Below are 19683 nucleotides of genomic sequence, written 5' to 3'. Positions count from 1 at the left end.
AGTTGGTGGCAAAGCTAGAGCTGGAACCCAGGGCTTCTGCCTCCCAGTTCAGATGTTAGGCACTGTGCTAAATGCTTTGTATGGGTTACTGCATTTCATCCTCTAAACAACCCTATGAGGTTCATACTATTCTTATCTCTTTTTCACAGATGAGGAAACTAAGGCACAATGAGTTTAGGGGACTCGTCAAAGTCTCAGGGCTGTGAGTGGCAGAGCTGAGATGGGAACCCTGGGAGGTCTGGCCCATGCTGTCAGCCACCCTCTGTGCTGCCTTGTCTCCATGGAGACGAGGCAGGCTGTGTTCTTCCTCCCACCCAGGGCTGGAAAAAGGTTGTTCAGGCTCCGGGGGATGGAGGAGGATTCTACGGAGCTGTGTTCCCTCCCCCTTGGATCCACTCAGGAGGCCTGGGATCCGGCGCTGATCCAGCCCCTCCTTCCCCCAGGCTTCGGGAGAGCTGCCTTCCCTTCTCTCCGGCCATTTTATATTGGGGGTCCAGGGTGTCTGGAGGATTGGAGGCCTTTCCAACTCTAGTTGGAAACTGCTCCAAGCCTCTGGGGTGGGGACAGGGCGTGGATCTGGGTTTTCAGATGAGCCCGGCCCCTGGCCATGTCTGTCTTGTTGAGGCAGAGGAACCCACGTCCATGGTAAGAGCTGACAGTGGTCACTGGACCAAGGACAAGGCCCCTGCTCTTCAGGCTGTGGGAGGGAGGGCGGACAGAGGAGGCTGGGCTTGGTGCTGCCCACTCCCTCACCCACGCCACAGTGACCATAATAGGAGGGTATGGTGCAGAAGCAGGGCTCACAGGCTCATGTGCGCCTCACATGTGCACTCCCGCACACGCTCACACCCCCACATACACACATGTGTACACAGCGTGTTCTTATGCAAATACTCACGTGTATGTACTCACACATCTGCACACATGTGCACACATGGGCATGCCCTCAGATACCCACACATCCATGCATGGGAGACACACCAGCAGACGCTCTCCCACAGACCCCTCTCGCCCACGCATGCCTCACTTTCACGTGTGGACGTGTGTATCAGATTTGCATCCATGGCCACAGTCCCGCCTGGAAACATGCAAGCACACATATTCCCTCCCCTAGCCACAGGTTAAAAGCATGTTTTTTCTCCATTTCCTTTTGCTCGCACACCTACACTTTAAAATCTCTCTTACATGCACGCATTCTCTCCTACAGGCATATCCACTCTTGCACACCCACTGGCACACGCCTACATACGGACCGAACCACTTTCTATCCTCCTTCCTTTTCCCCATCTCCTGCTCTTTCATACCCACCCACACAGTAATCCTAGCCTTTCTCTCTCTCTCTCCCTCTCTCTCCCACACACAGTTCCTTTCCTGCTTCCCCACAGGCTGGGCTGTAGCCACTTTCCTAGCACACACACTCGGAGGGCAGGCAATACCCTGCCTGATGCCAATCCCCGGGACCCTCTTTGTGCCCCCCATCTCCCCCTGTGGCAGCCGCAGCACAAGAGCAGCCACAAGGCCAAAGGAATCCTCTGCAACCCATGGGGCCAGGGAGAGGGATGGGAGTGGCCAGGAGGGTTTGTCCCTTCTGTCACCTGACCTCCTGCACTCAGAGCCTGCCCACTGGGGACAGGGGATGTCCCAAACCCAGGCCACATGCAGCTCTGCGTTTCACAGAACCTCAAGTCGGGTGGGCTTACATCAGCACATTTCTAACTTCCTGTGGTAGAAATCTAAACACAGAACCTTGATATAAAAGACAGATGAAAGTGGAACTGCTCTGGTTGAAGGGGTGGGGTACGTGAAACGCAGGGAAACTTCGGTGAAAACCCAGGCCGGCATTTGCCCAAGCGTAGCATGGTTTTGTTTCAGAATTGTTGGGGGTGTGAAGGGTGCTTGTTATCAGTCCTGTTTCCAAGCCCACTGCCCACCCCACACTGGGAGGGCACACCGGCATGTGGGACTCTCGGCTTTTAACAGCATCCCCATGTGATTCTGCAGCACAGTGACTGCTGCCATGGGCTCTGCTGAGCGCAATCTGAACGGCAGTTAGTTCAATGAACAGATAGGGAACTGAAGCCCCAGAGGCACACAGCACCCTGCCCTTGTTGCTGGCCCAGTAGTTAAGTCAGGAGATGGCCTCCGGCTGGTGAGGAGGTGGCAATCTTCCTCAGTCCCCATTTGCCTAAGTCCTACCAAGTAACAGTTATTCCAGTGCTGGGGCTGAGAGGAAGCAGAGTGGATGGGCCTCAGAGGGTCCTGCATCTGGGTCTGAAAGGAAATGGGGTGGGGAGGTGGGGGAGGTGGGAAGTGGTGTCAGTGATGGGGACAGAATCACAAAGACATATTTAAAAGGGGGGTAGTGGGAGGGATGAAGAAAAGAAATGGAGATGAGATGGATGGGGAGGCATGAAGAACCTGAGTGAAACAGAAAGCAGAAGGCTTTAGGGACCGACCTAGAGATACAAAAAAACGAGGAGGAAACAGAGAGCCAGACAACTGGGCAGCAGAGAGCGATGCACAGGGAGAGGAAAGGGGGAGTGAGGGGGACCGCCAGGAGACAGGAGGCCGAGCCTGTGGGGGAGGGAGGCGCACCTCCAAGGGCTGGGCGGGGCGGGGCGGTGGGCAGGGCGGCGCTAGGGCCCCGGGGAGCGGGCGGCAGGAGCGCGGCTCGCCCGCCCGCCCAGCCCTCCCGGCTCCGGGTCCCCGAGCAGCCCGCTAGGCAGTGGCGGTGGCGGCGGCGCAGAGGGGGCGTCCGGCGCGGGGCGGGGGTGGCGGGGGTCTCGGGGCGGGGCGCCCTGACGGACGCGGCCAGGTGCGCGGAGGTGGCGGCGCCGGTGAGCTCGGGGACCGCGCGCGGCGGCTGGAGGTGAGTGAGGGGCGCTGGCCAGGCAGGGGTGCGGGCGCCGAGCAAGCCTCGCCCCTTCCCACCTGTGCTGTTCCCGGCGCCGCCCCGGTGGAGGTGGCACACCTGGGCTCCGGTCCTCTCACGCAGGATGACCTTGGCCAAGTCGCTGCCACACTCTGGGCCTCAGTTTCTCCATCTGTAGGGTGGGGGCGGGGGGCGCTGGAGAAATCTCAAAGCTCTCAAGCAGCTCAGGAGTGGGATGACGCCCCGATGCGGGGAAGCTACTCCCTGGGGCTGCGGGGGCTCCAGCCCTCGAGCCCCAACCCGCAAGCAGATCGGGACCGCAGCGGCCCCCGGCTCCGGGGTGGGCAACTGCCGGAGGGGGGTCTGCGCCCCCCGCGCGCTCTGGGAAAGGTGGGAGCCGCTTGGCTCAGGGAAACGGCGGGCTGGGCTCTGCCCGGGGTTGACCAACATGGGCGCCTGTGGGGCAGCGGGAACGGCGTGTGCTGGGCCCGCGCCCCCCCTCCCCGCGGGTGGGGCGCCCGGCGCCGGGGTCTGGCCGGGCTGGCGAGGCAGGCGGGACGCTGAAGCTTCGGAGCGCCTGGACCACCGCCCCAGCCCCACCTGGGGAAATCGAGGCCTTTCCTGAGGGCCTCCGGGGAGGGGGGATCTGTCCGAAGGGCTCCACATCAAATTCTCACGACACCCCATTATTGCCCCGTTTGCCAAGGTGAGCACCGAGGCCCTAGAGGTGGAGTGGAGGGTGCGGTTCCTTTCTGACCGTTGCGCTGTGGAATCAGGGGGCTACATCCAGGGCCCTAACGGGACCTCTGAAGACCCTGGAGAGATGCTTTCCTCCCCATCTCCACCCTGAGTTTCAGGCCCTATTCTCCATGCGGACAGGGACCCCGCTGTGTTCCATGTCTGGGTTGTCTACAAGGGACCACAGTGAGCAGGGAAGCCCCAGCCCCCCTCCCCACGCTATCCCGAGTGGCAGGTGGCACTGTAATAAACCAACTTGCTGTGTGATCTTGGGGGAAGCCCCCTGCCCTCTCTGGCTCCCATTGAGGGGACAATGGCGTTGGAGACGGCAGTGCTCATGGTGGCTGTAGGGGCAGTGATGAGATAGAATGCCGCTCAGAGGGACTAGGGCACACTGGGTAAGGGACTGCAAACCTTGTGGTGCCAGGCTGCCTGTCCCCAGTCCCAGGCCTGGCCCCCATCCTGTGTTGGGGGGCAGCACCACAAGCAAACCGAAGACCTCCTCCCCCACAGCTTACCCTATTACCTCAGGCTGTGGGACAGACCCCTCAAGAGAGGTGAAAATGCCCTGTGGAGGAGGGGTCCCCTGCCTCTGTCTGCATATGAGATCTTGATTCCACCTCCTCTTGGGTCCTCAGTTTCCCCATCTGTACAATAAGGAGAATGGACTAGGATCACTCTAGTTCCATATTCAGAGAACTTCCCAAAGGCAAATGGTTTGCTGCTATGCCACCCCGGCTCCCAGTCACCACTTTTCAGGCCGGTGCCTACTTTGCAGGCCGTGGGCCAGCTCCCCACTGCCTCCCGAACTAGCACCTAAATTAAGCTGGGGTCAGAATCAGCGTTTACATGGTTAGAATAAGGTCTTTAACGCCTTCCCTCTCTTATTAGCTGTTGCCCTTCCCCTAAGGTGAAAAAAAAGAGAAAAAAACCCTGTGGCATACAGGTGCCTGGTTCCCAACTGACCTCTAGCTTCTTGGGGCTGCATTTTATCTCATCTTCCCATTTCAGAGCTGGGGAGATGAGGCTGGGAAGGGCAGGGGTACACCCTGGGTGATTCTGTGAGTCGAAGGCAGCAGACGCCCCTCCCTGGGACAGAGAAGCTCCTTGATAAGTGGGAGGGGGCTGAGTGGCCCAGGAGCACCTGGAGAGATGGGAGGAGCAGGGGAGGAACCGTCTCTCCATCTTCTCAGCTTGGGAGGCGGGCTGGGCGGGGCTCAGCACCTTCCTGCCTGGGTCCCCCTCCCACAAGGCCAAACACACCTCCAGGCCTAGGGGCCTGGCCTGGGAGGCTCCTCTTCCTTCAGGGCAGCTCCCGGGCTTCCAGACATGAGCTCATCAGAGCTGCTGATGCCAGGAAGGGAGGGACGGAGGGGGAAGCAGGCAGGGCTGCCCGGCAAGGGGCACGGCGAGCCCCTGGGGAGGTGGAAGGGCGCTGTTGTCGAGGGTTTGCAGGCTCTGGCCCCCACTGTCGAGTGGAGGCAGGGACAAGATAAGTCAGCAGAGGGTCAACTGGAGTGCGGGTGGGGATAGGCCAAGTGCCCTGGGCTGCAGTGCAGAGACCTAGGGGCTAGGCCAACCTCTGCTAAGGGATTCACCCAAGGTCACTTGCTTGCCGTGTGACCTTGGGTGAATGCCTTGCTCTCTATGGACCTCAGTGTCCCTGGCTAGCAATGGGATGGGGTGGGTCCTTTAGGCACTAGGGTTATAGGAGTGAATGAGACAGGTCCCTGACCTCAAGGAGCTTGCATTTTAATTGGGGAGATAGACAAGAAAAAGGGAAGCAAAGAAATCAACGAGGTGTTTTCAGATAGATAAAAGTGGTATATATATTTTTTTAAAAAGCCACACTGCGAAGATGGAGAAGAGTTGGAGGGGTTACTTTGTGTTGGTGGCTGGGGAAGGCCTCCCTCTGGAGGTGACATTGGAGTGGAGACTGGAGTATTATTTGAAGGAGTGGTCACGGCTGGCTTCGTGGAGGAGGCACGTTCAGAACTTGGGCCTAGAAGAATGGGGGCGATTGGGTTGGGAGGAAGGGCATCTCAGAACATGATAAATGGTCTACACTGGGAGCTGGGGGTGGGGGGTGGGGTGGCCATTGGCTATAGGAGCCCCGGGCCTGCGGTCTGGTCCGAGAGGTGGCTGGGCTCTGCTGAGTTAGGCCTGTGTGTGTATGAGCTCAGAGTCCTTTGTGAACTGTCCCTTGACACAGGGGCTCAATCGCTACTCATTGTGGCCAGAGGAGGAGTCACTGTGGGGACAGCCTCCAGGCCCTGTAATTCCAGAGGCTGACAAAAGCCCTCTCTCTCCAGAATGAAATCTTTACCAACTGGCCACTGCCTGAAATTCCACCATCCTAGCTTCATCTTTTCCACTTGGTGAGGCCGGATAGTATAGTACTGTGTTGACCTTACCCTGCCCTGCCCGGCCCCCCAGGCCTGCTGCAGGTGAAGCGGAATCCGGTCCACCCTGTGCTGCCTGCTTCCTGCGGGGCTGATACACAGATCCTGTGGCTGGACCGCCGGGCTCTCCTCCTGAGTAGCTGGGAGACCTTGAGCATGTTATATAACCTCTCTAGCCTTTTATTTCTTCATCTATAAAATAGAAACAATAATAAACCCTATCTTGTGCTGTTGTTCTGAAGTTAAATGAGATGATAAATGCTAAAAAATGATAACTATTACTTATTAAATAGTATTGTCATGCTTTGATATGTTAAAATATGAGGCCCTTGAGGAGGTAGACGCACGCTCAAGACTCCTCTCTCCATATGAGTTCCTTTTCAGTGTTTGGCCAGGAACAGGTTTTGAGGGCGGGAGGATGGGTACAGCACTGGGGAAAAGGGCCTGGACGGAGCTTCAGGAACGGATCCTGGAACCTCTTCATCTGAGCTCACTGGCTGGTGGTCCTGGACAAATCATTCGCTTCCTCTGGGACTCAGGCTTCAGTTCGGGGCTGCTATGGAACGGGCTAGGAGGGGTGTGAGGGCATCGTGGGTGTGAAAGAGCTCGAAAGGCGCCGAAAACACAGGTCCAGCAGGAGGGGCCGTCACCGTGATGGCCCAGGAAGGGACAGGCTGGGTGAGCCCCACAGACAGGAGAGTGGGCTGGCCTGAGACCTCACATCTAATCCTCTGGAATAAAATCTCTCGGAGACTAAGAGTGTTCCATAGATAAAAGCCAAAGTTCTTGAAAAATAGTTAACGTTTACGGTTACTTGCTATGTGCCAGGGGTGTTCTGAGTTCTTTACATGTCAGCAACTCCACGAAGTAAGTACTGTTATTATCAACATTTTACACATGGGAAACTGAGGCACAAAGAGGTTAAGTGAATTTCTCAAGGTCATATAGCTGGTAAGTGGCCAGATTCAAACCAAGGCAATCTGGCCCCAAAGCCTGCGTGCTTAACTACTGCACAACACCATCTCTTCTGCTTTAGATAGAGTGCCAGAGGCTCAGAGGGGCCAAGCCACCTGCTTAAGAATGCATAGCATTCCTCTTTGATTCTCATCATCTCTGTCCCTCAGGCCCTGGATGGAAGAGCCTCACTGGGTCTGGGGTCTGGGATTTTGAGGTTGTCCCTTGAGCCTGCTCAGCCTCTTTTCTTCCCCTCCCTCCCTCCTCTGGGAGTAGGTCAGGGAGGATCAAGTGTACCCTGGGAGTGCTGTGGGAGTGGAGGCTCTGCCAGGGCCTGATGAGTGGGCGTCATTAGTGCCTCGGAGCTTGAGTAGATCCCAAGAGCCTGGGTTGTCATGAACTCCCATGGAGGCTGGCATGCCTCCCATCACTGTACAGATGGGGGAAACTGAGGTCAGAAAGTCTAAGGACAGGTCCAAGGTCACACAGGCAGGAAGCGCTCTTCCTCCGGGGTCTCCTGTCCTGCCTGTGGGCTGCTTAGTACTTGCAGGCTCCATGGGGTGATGGGAGTTGGGGACCCTCCCACTGATCCCCAAGGTGGCCCTGGTCTCAGCCTGGACACGATTCCTGTTATGGGCCCTTTTGGAGTTGGGGGATGGGGAGGGTGCTGATTAAAAAATAGACTGTCACGCGCATGGGGAGTAAGCATGCCACCACCCAGCCTGCGCCAGTTGGCTCCCCCATGCCCAGCTGCCAGGCCCCACTCAGGCCTCCTGCTGGGGGCCCCGCCCACCCCACCCTGGCTCTGGGCCTGAGGCTGAATGCTCCCAGCCACCCTCTCCTCTCCCTTCTCCACCCCTGCCCAGCCTCCAGGCAGATGGTGCCCCCCACTGAGCCTGGGTGGGCCTGAAGCCCAGCTGCTGGCTTTATGCTGTGCTTGGGACCCAGCATCACCGCACACTGGCTGTGTGGCCTTAAATGAGGCTCTTTCCCTCTCTGGGTCTCAAACATGGATAGAGTAGTGCTACCAATTAACGCTCTTTACAGCTTTCAAAGCCTTTCCCAGATTTCATCTCCCATTTAGACCTGACTACTGGTGCTGGAGACCCCTCAGAGAGGGGATGTGAGCTGTGAAGGCCACTCAGCTGGGAAGGAGCAGAGCAGAGGACTATACTGGGATAATCTTGCAAACTCAGTCCTGTACGCCTTCTCCAGGGCGAGTGAGGCCACTTGGAACCACAGAGGTAGAAGGCTTTGCAGTAGTGATGTGAGCAGTGTTTTTATTCATTTATTTCTTCATTCAGTCAATAAATGTTTATTGTCCCCCAGCTATGACCTAGGCGTGGGGGCAGGAATATAGCAGAGAAATGACAGCCAAGGTCCCTGCCCTATAGGGGCTGCTTCCCATCGGGCAGAGCACACTGACGCTCAGACAAATATGATGGAATTACACATCTGATGAGAGTTTGGAGGACAGGCAGAGGAATATGACCTCTGAGGGCAGGCAAGCCCTCCCTGAGACCTGTCAACAGACCTGAAGGATGAGAAGCATGGGCAGAGAGTGACCACCGAGGAGGGAAGGGAAGGGAGGCAAAAGCAGCAGCCAGTGCAAAGGCCCTGAGGTGAAGTGCTTGGGCCCTGACTGAGTGCTTGAAGGAGGGGAGGGGGTGGGGGTGGAGGGGCAGTGGGTCTGTCATGCAGGGCCTGGAGGCTGTGAAGGGGTTGGAGGCCCATCCTAGGAAGGAGGAGCAGTTCCTCATGCTGGTCTGGGAGGCAGGCCTTGCCTCCCATCTTTTCTTCTTTCCCTCGGATGCCCACCCTGAGGGTGCTGCCCAGGGGCCCCCCGCCCTCCCCTAGCCACGGCACCGATGACTGAAGAACAGTGCCGGGGCATCTCTTCCTCTCCCTGGATCTCGTTTGCAGTTTGACAGTCACTTGATGCGTCCTGCCTTCCGGGACGGTTCTGGTGGTTCATCAGGCCTCGACTGCAAGCTGGCGAGGGCACGTGTGTGCTCAGGCCGGAGGCTGCAGTCACTCTAGCTGAGACCCTCTTCTCAGGAAAATTCTTGTTTCCTTTTATTCCTTGTGGGAGCCTGTGGACCCCAGGAGCTTCAGCTTTTGGCTGAATGGAGGCCTACCCCTGGACCCCTGCCCCTCTGGGTCTCCCACTGCCTGTAGCTGTTGCCTGTCCCCTGCTCCACTCCTGGCACCTCCATTCAACCCCAGAGCCCCCCAGCCAAGCCTGGGAGGCGTCAGGAGGCCTCCACTGTGAGCCCAGCTCTGTCATGTGCTCTTCAGCACATCCCTTCTTCTCTCTGGGCCTCAGTTTCTTCATCTGTGCTGTAGGGAAATACTCTAGTTTTTCTATCCTCAGTGGATGGCCCGTGGATGCGATGCCAACATCACCTGGAAGCTTCTGAGAAGGGACACGCTCAGGCCCCAGCCCAGACTTCCTGACTCAGATCTGCATTTTAACAACATCCTTGAGGAATCACCTTAAGTGTATTAAAGTGTGAGAAGCACTGTTCTAGGTCATTTTTAAACTTAGAAAAATATTTTAATTAAAAGCTGTAGAATCTTCCTCTCTCTCCAAAGTTTGACATAGGACACACTTAAGAGGGGACCACCCACCCTATATGTGTTCATCACGTGAATAGGGAGGGGTGGGCTCAAGGCAGGGGCTTTATTAGAATGGGCATCAGAAGGGAGGAGGGAAAGACGAAACAGTTCTGGTGGAAGGGCATCTTCTCAGGCCCCTCCCACATCCCTGAGAGTCCCTGACCGGCTTCCTCTAAGAGCCCTTTCAGCTCTGACCTCTGGGGTCCTCTGTCTTATGGGTTCAGAAAGGTGGCCTTGGAGGGAGGATGCTGGACCGGCCACAGCCTAGTGATGTCTTTCTCTGCTTGTCCCCATCTTGGTGTCCTGCGCTCTTCCCTGTGGAATCCCTGAAAGAGTAGCTGGTGCTATTCTTAGCGTGACAGGGCAATGAGGAGAGAACACGCTAGTGCATTATTGATGCCTCTGAGTCAACAGGATTCCATTCAGGGCTCCCGGAGCACGGCCCTCCTGGGAGGACCTTCATCACTGCCATGGCAGATGGGAGGACTTCCCAGGCCCATAACTCACCCCTTCCAGCCTTGACCATCCCTGCTCCGTGCCTCCAGCCCCCACACTGAGAAATAATGGGTCATGAACTACATCGGCGAGCTAGGGCTGAGGGAGAGTTGCTTTGGCGATGTTGTTTCATTTCTGCCGCGTATTTATTGAGCACATATTGCATCCGGGAGGTGTGGGTACACTGATGAACGAGACAGGACTCCCGCCTTCCAGAAACTCGCACTTTAGCCTCTGAGTGAGTGGTGCTCCCTCATTACAGGAGCGTCTGTGCTCGCCTGATGCTTGGGACTTTGCACCTGTGAGACCCAATCCTCACAGTCACCCCGAAGGGCAGTCATCAGGAGACCACTTTACAGAGGAGGAAACTGAGGCTGAGCACATGTAAGCCTTGCTAAGGGTAGTGATCTGCTCAGCTGGGACTTGAACTCAGGTTGCCTAGAACAGAAGGACTATTCCAGATCAAATGGTAGCATGCCGTGTGAGGGCTTAGGGAACCCCATGCACTGCCCTGTGAGAGGGACGTTATGACTGGAAGGAAATTAACGGGCAGAGGTTGTCCTGTTCTCAGTGAACCCGAGTTAATGGAGAAGTCATGTGTGTCCAGAGTTTCTGTAAAGCTGGAGGTTTCCCTGGAGGAAGGACAGGTGCCCTGTGGGCTGGAAGTCAGAAGCATATGGGATGAGGTGAGGCGGCCCCAGGGGACACATCTCAGGAGGCTGAGCTGAGGTCTGGCGGGGAGCCACAGACCTGCGTTCTGTGAGAGCCTGGCCTTTCTCTGCCTCAGTTTTCTAGTCTGTAAGACAGTGTAACCATCCTTGCTCGGCTTCTGTTTCTGAGGGATGTGAGGGTGCTAGGAAAACTGCAAGAGTGCTGTGCACATTCAAGGGATAGTATATAATTACTATATATAATTGCGTATATATATATAAAGTATTTTTTGTTAACATTATGGGGCCTTACTATGTGCTAGTCTTTTGTGTTTTTTTTTTTTTAAGATTGGCACCTAAGCTAACAACTGTTGCCAATCTTTTTTGTTCTTCTTCTTCTTCTCCCCAAAGGCCCCCAGTACGTAGTTGTATATTCTAGTTGCAGATCCTTCTGGTTGTGCTATGTGGGATGCCGCCTCAGCGTGGCTTGATGAGGAGTGCCATGTCCGCGCCCAGGATCCGAACTGGCAAAACCCTGGGCCACCGAAGTGGAGCGCACAAACTTAACCACTCGGCCACGGGGCTGGCCCTGTGCTAGTCTTTATTCCAAGCATTTGTCTACATATTAATTCACTTACAAACACATTTTTAAAGTCATGGGCTCTAAAGCCCAGTGGGTTCCCCCCTCCCCGGGTGTGCTTCAGAACCCCTCAGGGAGACTGTTAATGAGCATAGTCTGTGGTCCTGGGTCTGGGCCGAAGCTGCATTTTGGACACATGCCCCAGGGATGTGTGCATCCCTGCAGGTTTCTGTTCTAAGCCAGAGAGGGGCCGGAACTTGCCCGAGCCCTCACCATGAGTTGGAGACCAGATTGAGACCTAGGACACCAGCTCTCAGTCTGGACTTTTCCTTCTACTCCTCAGCTGCCCCCCACCCCCCACCGCAAGCAACCTGAAGGGGTGAAGCAAAGGATGATGATGACTGTGACAATGCAATGCATGCATTGCAATGATGCACGCACTGCAATGAATGCAATGATGCTGGTTGCGGCTGCTCACCTTTACAGTGCTGTGCTGGGCATTGTACATGGCTTATCCGTTTAATGGCAATAGAGGTAGAAAAGGGGACATTCTCGATAGCAACACAATCCCCTGGGACATTGAGCATCAGGTGGCAGGTTAATGTGCCCCTGGAAAAGGGAAACCGTGACTGAGGTGCAGAGATGCTGGAGAGGTGAATTTGAAACCACACCTTCAGTGCCCTCACCATTCTCCAGGAGCATGTGCCCTCCAGACAAGGGCTGTCTGCTAACGGGTTACCTGAAGATGGCGGGAGGGAGACACATGTGCTGTCCCACAGGGTGTGTACCTGCTGCATGTGTGTTTGTGTCAGCCTGCCACCTGAGGACCCGCGGGTGCTGAGTGTGCACACATTTGTGTGTAGGTTCTGCCCCCTCTGTGGGTGCCCGTGCACACCCTGCTCCAGGTAGTGCAGGTATGAAGCCAGCGGCAGCTCTGTGCAGGGGCGTGTGTGTGGAGGATGTGCCGCTGCTGGCTAGGCTCTCGCCAGAATTCAGAAGCTATTGAGAATACGTGTGTTGCAGTGTGTGTATGTGTGCATATGTGCACACAGAAGGTCGCATTGCAAGGGGACCCCTGAGATCCAAAGGGCAGAGGTAGGGCCATTAAAGAACCTGTTTTCCTCATTCATGTCCCACCTCCACATTATGTACCATCCTCAAACCTGCCAGGTGCCAGTCTGCCTCAGGACCTTAGCATGAGCTGCTCCCTCTGCCTCATCTCTTTCTGTGAACATGCGCCTGCCTCACTGCCTCGCCTCCTTCAGTTCTTTACTCAGATGTCACTTCTCATGCTTTGATTCCCATATTCACCTTTGCAAACCCCTCCCCACCCTGGGCAGCCCGCACATCTCCCATGCCTGCTTTGTTTTTCTCTATAGCATGACCGTCTGAGTGACTCGTGGAGTTGCTCAGACATTTATTAGCTTGCTCCGCTCCTAGAAGGCAGGCAGGGACTTCCGTGTGTTTCTCGTCATGGCTGTGAACAGTGCCTGGCCCTCAGCTGGTGTCCAGTAAATATCAGCTGAATGAATGAGTCCATGCACCACCTGTACTTACTTATTTTTTTTTTGTCTAACTTTTGTTACTGAAATATCCACTTTTCCGTCTCCCTAAGTACTAATGCACCTTTCACAGGTTTGCTGTGTTTCTTGTACTCCTTTTCCAATACTCGTGTGAAGTTTACATAACTATTAAGATTTTAACGATCAGGGTACCACCTAAATCCTTTTGCTTCCACCAGAGGTGTGGGCGTGCCACACTCTAGGAGTCGCTGGTCCGGTCCACTCCCTTGAACACTTGGACAAACTGAAGCCCAAAGAGGGTCAGGAACGAGCCCAATGTCTTACCCAAATTGTGGCAGGACAGACCCCGGAAGCGACTCTCCTGACCTCCAGGCCTCTTTTCTTTCGAGGTTGGAGGGACAAGGGGAGGGCGGGGATGGGCGGTTCAGCCTCTCCTCCGGCAGGAGACTCCTCCTGCTGGAGGGGAACCAGACTCACCTGGTAATTGGTGAATGGCACCGGGACAGGGGCACGGCAGGGTCAGCATCAGGGCCGTGTACCGAGTGGTGGGAGCCAGCCTTGGCTGCACCTTCTCTCCCAGGAGTCTTGGACCCGGAGGCTGCTCCAAGGGGGCCTGGGGGCTCGTGTCTAGCGAGAGGCAGGCCTGGGATTCAAACCCTTTGCTCAGCACATTGGCTAGAGGTTGACGCCAGGATCCCCTTGTAGAGGGGATGCTGTTTGGCTGTGCCTGATTGTGAGCAGAAGAGGGAGACCAGACCCGGAGAGGGCTGCAGGAGGGTGGGAGAGAGATGGACAGAGGCCTAGGCTGGTAGAATGGTGGGAGGTGGGTTTGTACAAAAGGCTGAAGTGAAATCCCCCTCAGGTGTGCACAGCGCTTTACACTCTAGAAACCATCCCTGTATCTCAGCAGCAACTCTGCAAAGCACAGTCACCATCCCTGCCTCGCTGCTGAGGAAGCTGAGATCAGAGAGGCGACGTGGTTTACTACAGGCGGCCCCCCCAGGTGCCTGGGATGCCTTGTGGAGCAGGACACAGGGGTGTGGGGTGGACAGGCTGCACCTCTGGTTGGATCTGGTAAAGGAGGGCTCTCTGGGGGAGGGCAGGCACGCTGAATGGTTGTGGGAGTGAGAGGCCGGAGTGGAGACCGCAGACCACTCACTGGACAAGTAACCTTGGCGAATCACAAAACCTTCCTGAGCCTCAGTTTCCTCATCTGTAAAGTGGGTATAACGGTCCTCTCAGTTCACAGCTTGTGAAGATAAAACAACATAATAAAATAATGGTAATACTTAAACCAAATGCCTGGAACAGAAGAAGTACTCAGTAAACAGCACCCTGAGTAATAAAAGTGAAGTGCACAGGGCCCCTGATAAGGTTGCTCACGGTGACTACCTGCCATGACGGAGGGAGTCCCAGTGCTTCTGTGGCAGATACGTGCGAGCCTGAGACCCCGAGATGGCTGGCAAAGCCCGGGGAGTGCAAGGGCTGCCAGCAGGCTCATCCCAGAGCCCCAGCCAGTGAGGATGACACCTCCTGGGGACAAGCAGCGTTGTCACAGCCTCACCGGTGGCACTGTGGCTCCCTCCGCTGTGGACCCGTGCACCCGGCTCCGGCCTGCTCGGCCGTCATTGCCATTCCTCCTGCGTCTTTTCTCGCCAGTTATTTATTTTGCTGTAAGGAAGGAATGTGGGGAATTTACCACAGGGTGCTGGCCCTCGCTTGCGCTGCGCTGGCCTCTTCTGTAAGAAGGGAGCAGCCAGACAGATGGCCCAGGGGGTGGGGGCGGAGGCGGAGGAGGGTCCCGGCTGGATCTGCGGCCTGGGCAGTGGGGCGGTTATGTAACCCACCCAGGGGCCCAGGGCACATACCACGGTGCTTCCGGTCTCTGGGCAGGAGGCTTGTAATGTCCATAGCTCCGATGGAACGCTCCCTGAACCACCCCATCACCTTGAGCCTCTGAGCAGGCCCACCACCTGTGTTCCTCTGTCAAAGGTGGCTTCCTCTACAGCTGGTCTTGACTCGGGGTATGGGTAGGGTGGGGACAGGGGAGTGGAGTAGGAATTGCCTTGAGCCTTCCAGGCTCTGCTGGGCTGTCCCACTGCTGGGAATGCCTCCACATCTCCATCTTTCAAGACCTAGGGCATATGCCACCCTCTCCGGGAAGCCTTCCCGGATTGCTTCATCCTAATTCATCTCTCTCTTAGGCTCCATATTCTCGCGGCACTTAGCGGAATATTCTGCCTCTTAGGTCTAACCTATATCCACGGACTTGTTGCTTCCTCCCTCCCTCCTTTACCCCCTGCCCCCAGGAACCACCCTCTAGATCTTGATCTGGAATCTAGATGAATCTGGGAGCCGACAAATCTAGAATTCATCTCCCCAGATGAATGATGGAACACAATGTGAAGGTGGGTTTGGATTGTGGGGGTGCTCATACTTCAGTCATTTATTTAGTCCATGTGTATCAAGCCCATCCTGCGTGATGACCTGTGCCAAGTCTGGGGCACTCAGAGAGGATGGAGCCCAGCTCCGGCCCCAGGGCTGAGAGGAAGGGCTGCACCTTTGTAGAGGGCCCAGAATGTGCAGGCCCTGGGCTGGGTGCTGGGGACCCAGAGAAGGTCTGGGCCCAGCCCCGACCCTGGCACAGGCACAGTTTAGGGGGGTCCATCTCTCGCCGTCCCGGGCTGGCCACCTTTCTGTCTCCTGGATCCAGTGTTTTCTCTGGAAGGGCTGGGTTGGCAGTCCACTCTGCACCTCCAAGGCTCCCAGGGCTGGGATGCTGGAGCTGATGCAGCAGGAGAGGCTAGCCCCCTAGCTAGGGCTTACGAGGGCTGCCCTGGGAGGTGGGCACCTGGGGCTGAGCCTGGCTCTCTGGGTCACCATTTCCCAGGCCCTGAAAATCGAATTGTAGATTAGTGTTTAGGCCGGTAGAGAAGGCAGGAGAGGAGGACCCCACCACAGGGCCCCGGGCAGCCGCAGTGAGCAGTGCTTGTGGCCCGCAGGGTCAGCCGCCAGCCAAGGCCTGCGCCGACTGGGGAACCTTCACCTTAGGTTCCCTCCAACCCACCCATCCTGCCCCGCCTAGTCCCAGCCCACTGCCAGCAGGGAGACAGCAGCACTTGGCCAACCGAGCCTCCTTCCCCTTGGGCCTTGGTTCGAGAGCTTTCTTGACCTCTTGTTTCCTCCGAGCCCCCTCCTGCTCTGAGGCTCCTGGGCCAGGTTGAACAGGGGAGGAGCACTGATCTACGAGTCCGGATGGATTGATGAGGGCTTCCTAGAGGAAGTGGCAGTTGGGCTGGGCCTGGGACAGTGGGTGGAGAAAGTGAGTGTGCTTGGTAGGCAGAGCTCCTCAGAAGGAGGGACCCAGGCTTGGGGTCAGTCAACTCCGGGCTCCAGCCTGCCCCCTGCTGACTGTGCGACCTCGGGTGAGTTCGCAAATTCTCCGGACCCCGTTTTCCTCATCTGTGCAATGGAGGTAAGGGAGCCCCCTTATGAGTCCTGTGAGGCTTCGGTGAGAAAGTACATGCCAAACTGTAGTTTGGCCGCGTCGGGTGCTCCTCACACCTTGGCTGTTGCCGTTCTTGTCGACGTCATCGTTATCCTGCAAGCACCCCTGGACGCGTGGGGGACATGGGGATGCAGAAGGGCAGCAGTTGAGGCCCCTGAGGCTCTTGCAGTCTGTGGGCAAAATAAGACCCAGACCCTGATGGCTGCAAAGCAAGACATAGGGAGGGGGCAGCGTGGCCCACGCGCCACACCACCTGGGTTCGAATCCCAACTCTGCCTCTCTGACTAGCTGTGCTGCCTTGAGCGAGTCACTTCACCCCTCTGAGCCCGTCTCTTCTCTAACACAGAGATGAAGGCTGTGCTGACCTCATGGGTTGCTATCAATGAAGCCAGGGCCTGGCGCGTGGTGGAAGCCCCCTGAAGGCTGACTCTCACCGAAATGAATGATATGCACGCAAAGCGATGAGGTTCTTAAGTGGTGCAGAGAAAACATTGGTGGACCTGGGGAGGCTTTTTGAGGGGGTGGCAACATTCGGCTGAGGTGGGAGGGCTGGGAGATTGGGCGTGGAGAAAGGATGTGAGACAGAGGACGGTTCCGGGTGGAGGGTCTGTGCACACCCCGTGGCAGAGGCAGGGACTCACAGGGCAGGTGGGGGGAACCGCGAGCCTTTGGACGCTGGCCGTTGCTGAGGGCACAGAGAGCCGGTTAGCGGGCTCCCGAGTGGGCCCTGACGTCAGGGGCCCTGAATGCCAGGATGAGCACTTGCCGCTCAATCTCCCACATCCTGGGGAGGCAGGGGAGAGAGACATGAGTGGAGCCAGGCGGGAGGAAGATGAATCTGGCAGGGCGGGGCGGGCGGATTGGCGGGGGAGAGACTGGGGGCGGAGAGGCCATTTAAAAGGCTGTTGCAAAATCGGTTTTCCTGATAAAGAGCTGAGCTGAGTCATCTGTGGAGGAGAGAAGTCACAGCCAGCTCCTCTGCCGTCGATGTGGGATTTTCCTCTTTGTCAGCGAGGTGATTGGCTGCCTTTCCCGGAGGCTTGGAGAACCAAGGCCGGCTCAGCATCGAGGGGAAACAGGGCTGCAGGGAGGACCCAGCCGGAGTGAGTAAGATGAGCACTCAGAGGTGCCTTTGTGGTTTGGGGTGTGTGACTTGGGGCATACAGTATCCCTCTCTGGGCTCAGTTCCCCTCTGGGCATCTGAGAGGCACATGGTGACTTCTGCCAGACTGTCAATGGCAAGGCTGGAGCTAGGTCTGGGGCTCCCCACTCCCATTCTGATCCATCTCCTATATCCTGGCACTCCTTCCCACCTTAGTATGAATTATTCTCCTCCTGAGAGGAGGTCTGGCAGTCTGCCGGGACTCAGTCAGGTTGAACTCACCAGGACTTTGGCGTGGATGGAGAATTCCCTAGGGAATGGAGGCTGTGTCATTTCCTCCTTTCAGAGGAGAGGATATGGGGCAGGGGCTGGCAAGGTAGCCAGGCCATTACTCAGGCCTAGTTCATCTTCCTGCCCCCAGCTGAGCCAGAGGTTGTACAGTGGCCAGCCATTGGTTCCTTCCTGACCCCACCAGGGGGGCAGCTTACCCAGCCTGTTTACCTGTCCTATTGCCAAGACTCCCAGGCAGCCACAATGGGCTGCCTCCAGCCAGACTCTATTCCTACTTCTGCCTCCCGGCCCCACTCCACCGACCCGGGGCCTGGACACTCCCATTGACGGCAGCCGTGTGAAGAAGCATTTCCTTGAATTCTCTCCCTGTCCTGACCTTCTGCTCCGGCCTCCCTTCCCCTGCCCCACCTCCCTCCTTCAGATCCTCGGTCCAGATAGGCCTGACAGTGGGCAGAACAGGCAGCTGCCTGCAGAGGTGATAGGGGTGGGAGAAGGGGCTTATCCTTTTCTGAGCACAACTAGAACTTGGGTTTCTTGACTCCCAACACCATGCTCTTTCCACTCCACTAGTCTTTCATGTCTTAGCAGTCATTTCTACTTTAGTAAGAATGAGTTTGTCAGCTCTTCTCCTAAGAGGAAGAGGGGAGAGAAAGCATGAGTTGTTCTAGGAAGCTGAATATGCAGGGGGGAGGGCACTGCTGGGGGCATTGATCTCAAGATGAGAAAACAGGGTTCTGCAGACCATCGCCCAGGAGCACTGGAGCCTCTATGGGTGTCCCTCCCCTCAGAGTCAGGGTCTGGAAGGCAGAGTGGTTAACAAATGAGACTCAGCAACCAGACTGAATTTTGAGTCCTAGCTCTGCTACATACAAGTTGTATGACTCTGGGCAGTTCTCTCGAAGCTCTGCCTTCATCTGCAAACTGGGAAGAATAACAGTACTGTCTCTCGGGGTTGTTGGGGGGACTGAACAAGACGCTGAGTGTGAGGTGCACAGCCCCGCCCCTGGGCCGTAGCGAGGGCTCAGTAATGACAGCAGCACGCCATCCTCATTCTCACGCTGTGCTCAGGCCTCCTTGTCCCCTCCCCGACTCGGGGGTTTAACACTGTTGGACCCAGGGCTCCTGACCTCGGGCAGCTCTTCCTTGTGTCTGCCCTCTCCCCATCCTCTCCTGAAGGCTTGTCTTCAGAGCTCCTGATCCATCGTCCAGGGGGGTCTTTCAAGGGCCCGCACCCCCAGCCTGGCCCTGCAGAGGCTCAGAGAAGAGGAGGTGCTGTGACCTGCACCGTGCAGGCTGCAGCCACGCAGACTGGGGACTCAGTGAGGTGCCCGTCCCATGTGGCCCTTGGCCACCTCCTGCCTATCTGACAGCAGGGGCCACAACCCTGGACCCAGCTGCCTGGGGCCTTGCTCTGGGTGGCAGTTCCTCAGTCTGAGGAATTCGGGATGGAGCTGCCCCCTGGTGCCCTGCAGTGGGGACTTTGGGGTGCCCACAGTTGGCCCAGCCCCCCTGCTCTCAGCTTTGTTTGTGCAGGGTGGCAAAAACTGTCTGGATTGCTGGCTGGGTCTGGTCCAAGCCTCCTGCCGAATTCCTTTTCCGTGGAGTCACTGCGGGCTGGGGCAGGGGGCACGGGAGCGTCCCTGGAGGCAGGGCTCTCTCCCCCGCTGGCCTTTTCTGCCGAGTTCCTCTGGTCCCAGAACAGCAGCGTGGGGGACGTTCCAAGGCTGGCTGGGGGTCAGCAGACCAGGTCCTGGCCCACAGCCTCCTCTGCAACCCTTTCCCTCTCTAAGCCTCCCAGGCCAGTTTACCCCTGAGGGCCCTTCACGCCCTGACATTTGAGCATTTTCTAAACCCTTGGCCTTTCGAACCAGCCTGGGGGTAGGACTGACACAGAGAAGTGAGGAGAAAGAAGTGCAGGGATGTTGGGCTGTCTGGATTATTCAAACCCT

The 19683-nt window shown here is 56.8% G+C and overlaps 1 protein-coding gene across 4 annotated transcripts in view; it reads left to right on the top strand.

The window, feature by feature from the left end:
• Window positions 1–19683, top strand: part of SYNPO (synaptopodin) — a 36586-nt gene that overhangs the window by 3440 nt on the left and 13463 nt on the right. Inside the window, exons 1-2 of one of the 4 annotated variants that reach the window (XM_070517191.1) lie at window positions 2772–2869; window positions 15143–15241. The exons of 1 other annotated variant lie outside the window; for it this stretch is intronic. In XM_070517191.1, the coding sequence (XP_070373292.1) occupies window positions 15217–15241 (25 nt within the window). In that variant the 5' untranslated portion in view covers window positions 2772–2869; window positions 15143–15216. Of the gene's footprint in view, window positions 1–2712; window positions 2870–15142; window positions 15242–17310; window positions 17445–19683 lie in introns of those variants that run through there. 2 more of the 4 variants (XM_070517193.1, XM_070517192.1) reach the window with 2 other exon arrangements.

This window comes from Equus asinus, chromosome 9 (assembly GCF_041296235.1).
Source record: "Equus asinus isolate D_3611 breed Donkey chromosome 9, EquAss-T2T_v2, whole genome shotgun sequence".
Taxonomy (NCBI): domain Eukaryota; kingdom Metazoa; phylum Chordata; class Mammalia; order Perissodactyla; family Equidae; genus Equus; species Equus asinus.
This window is presented reverse-complemented; position numbering and strand designations above follow the sequence as displayed.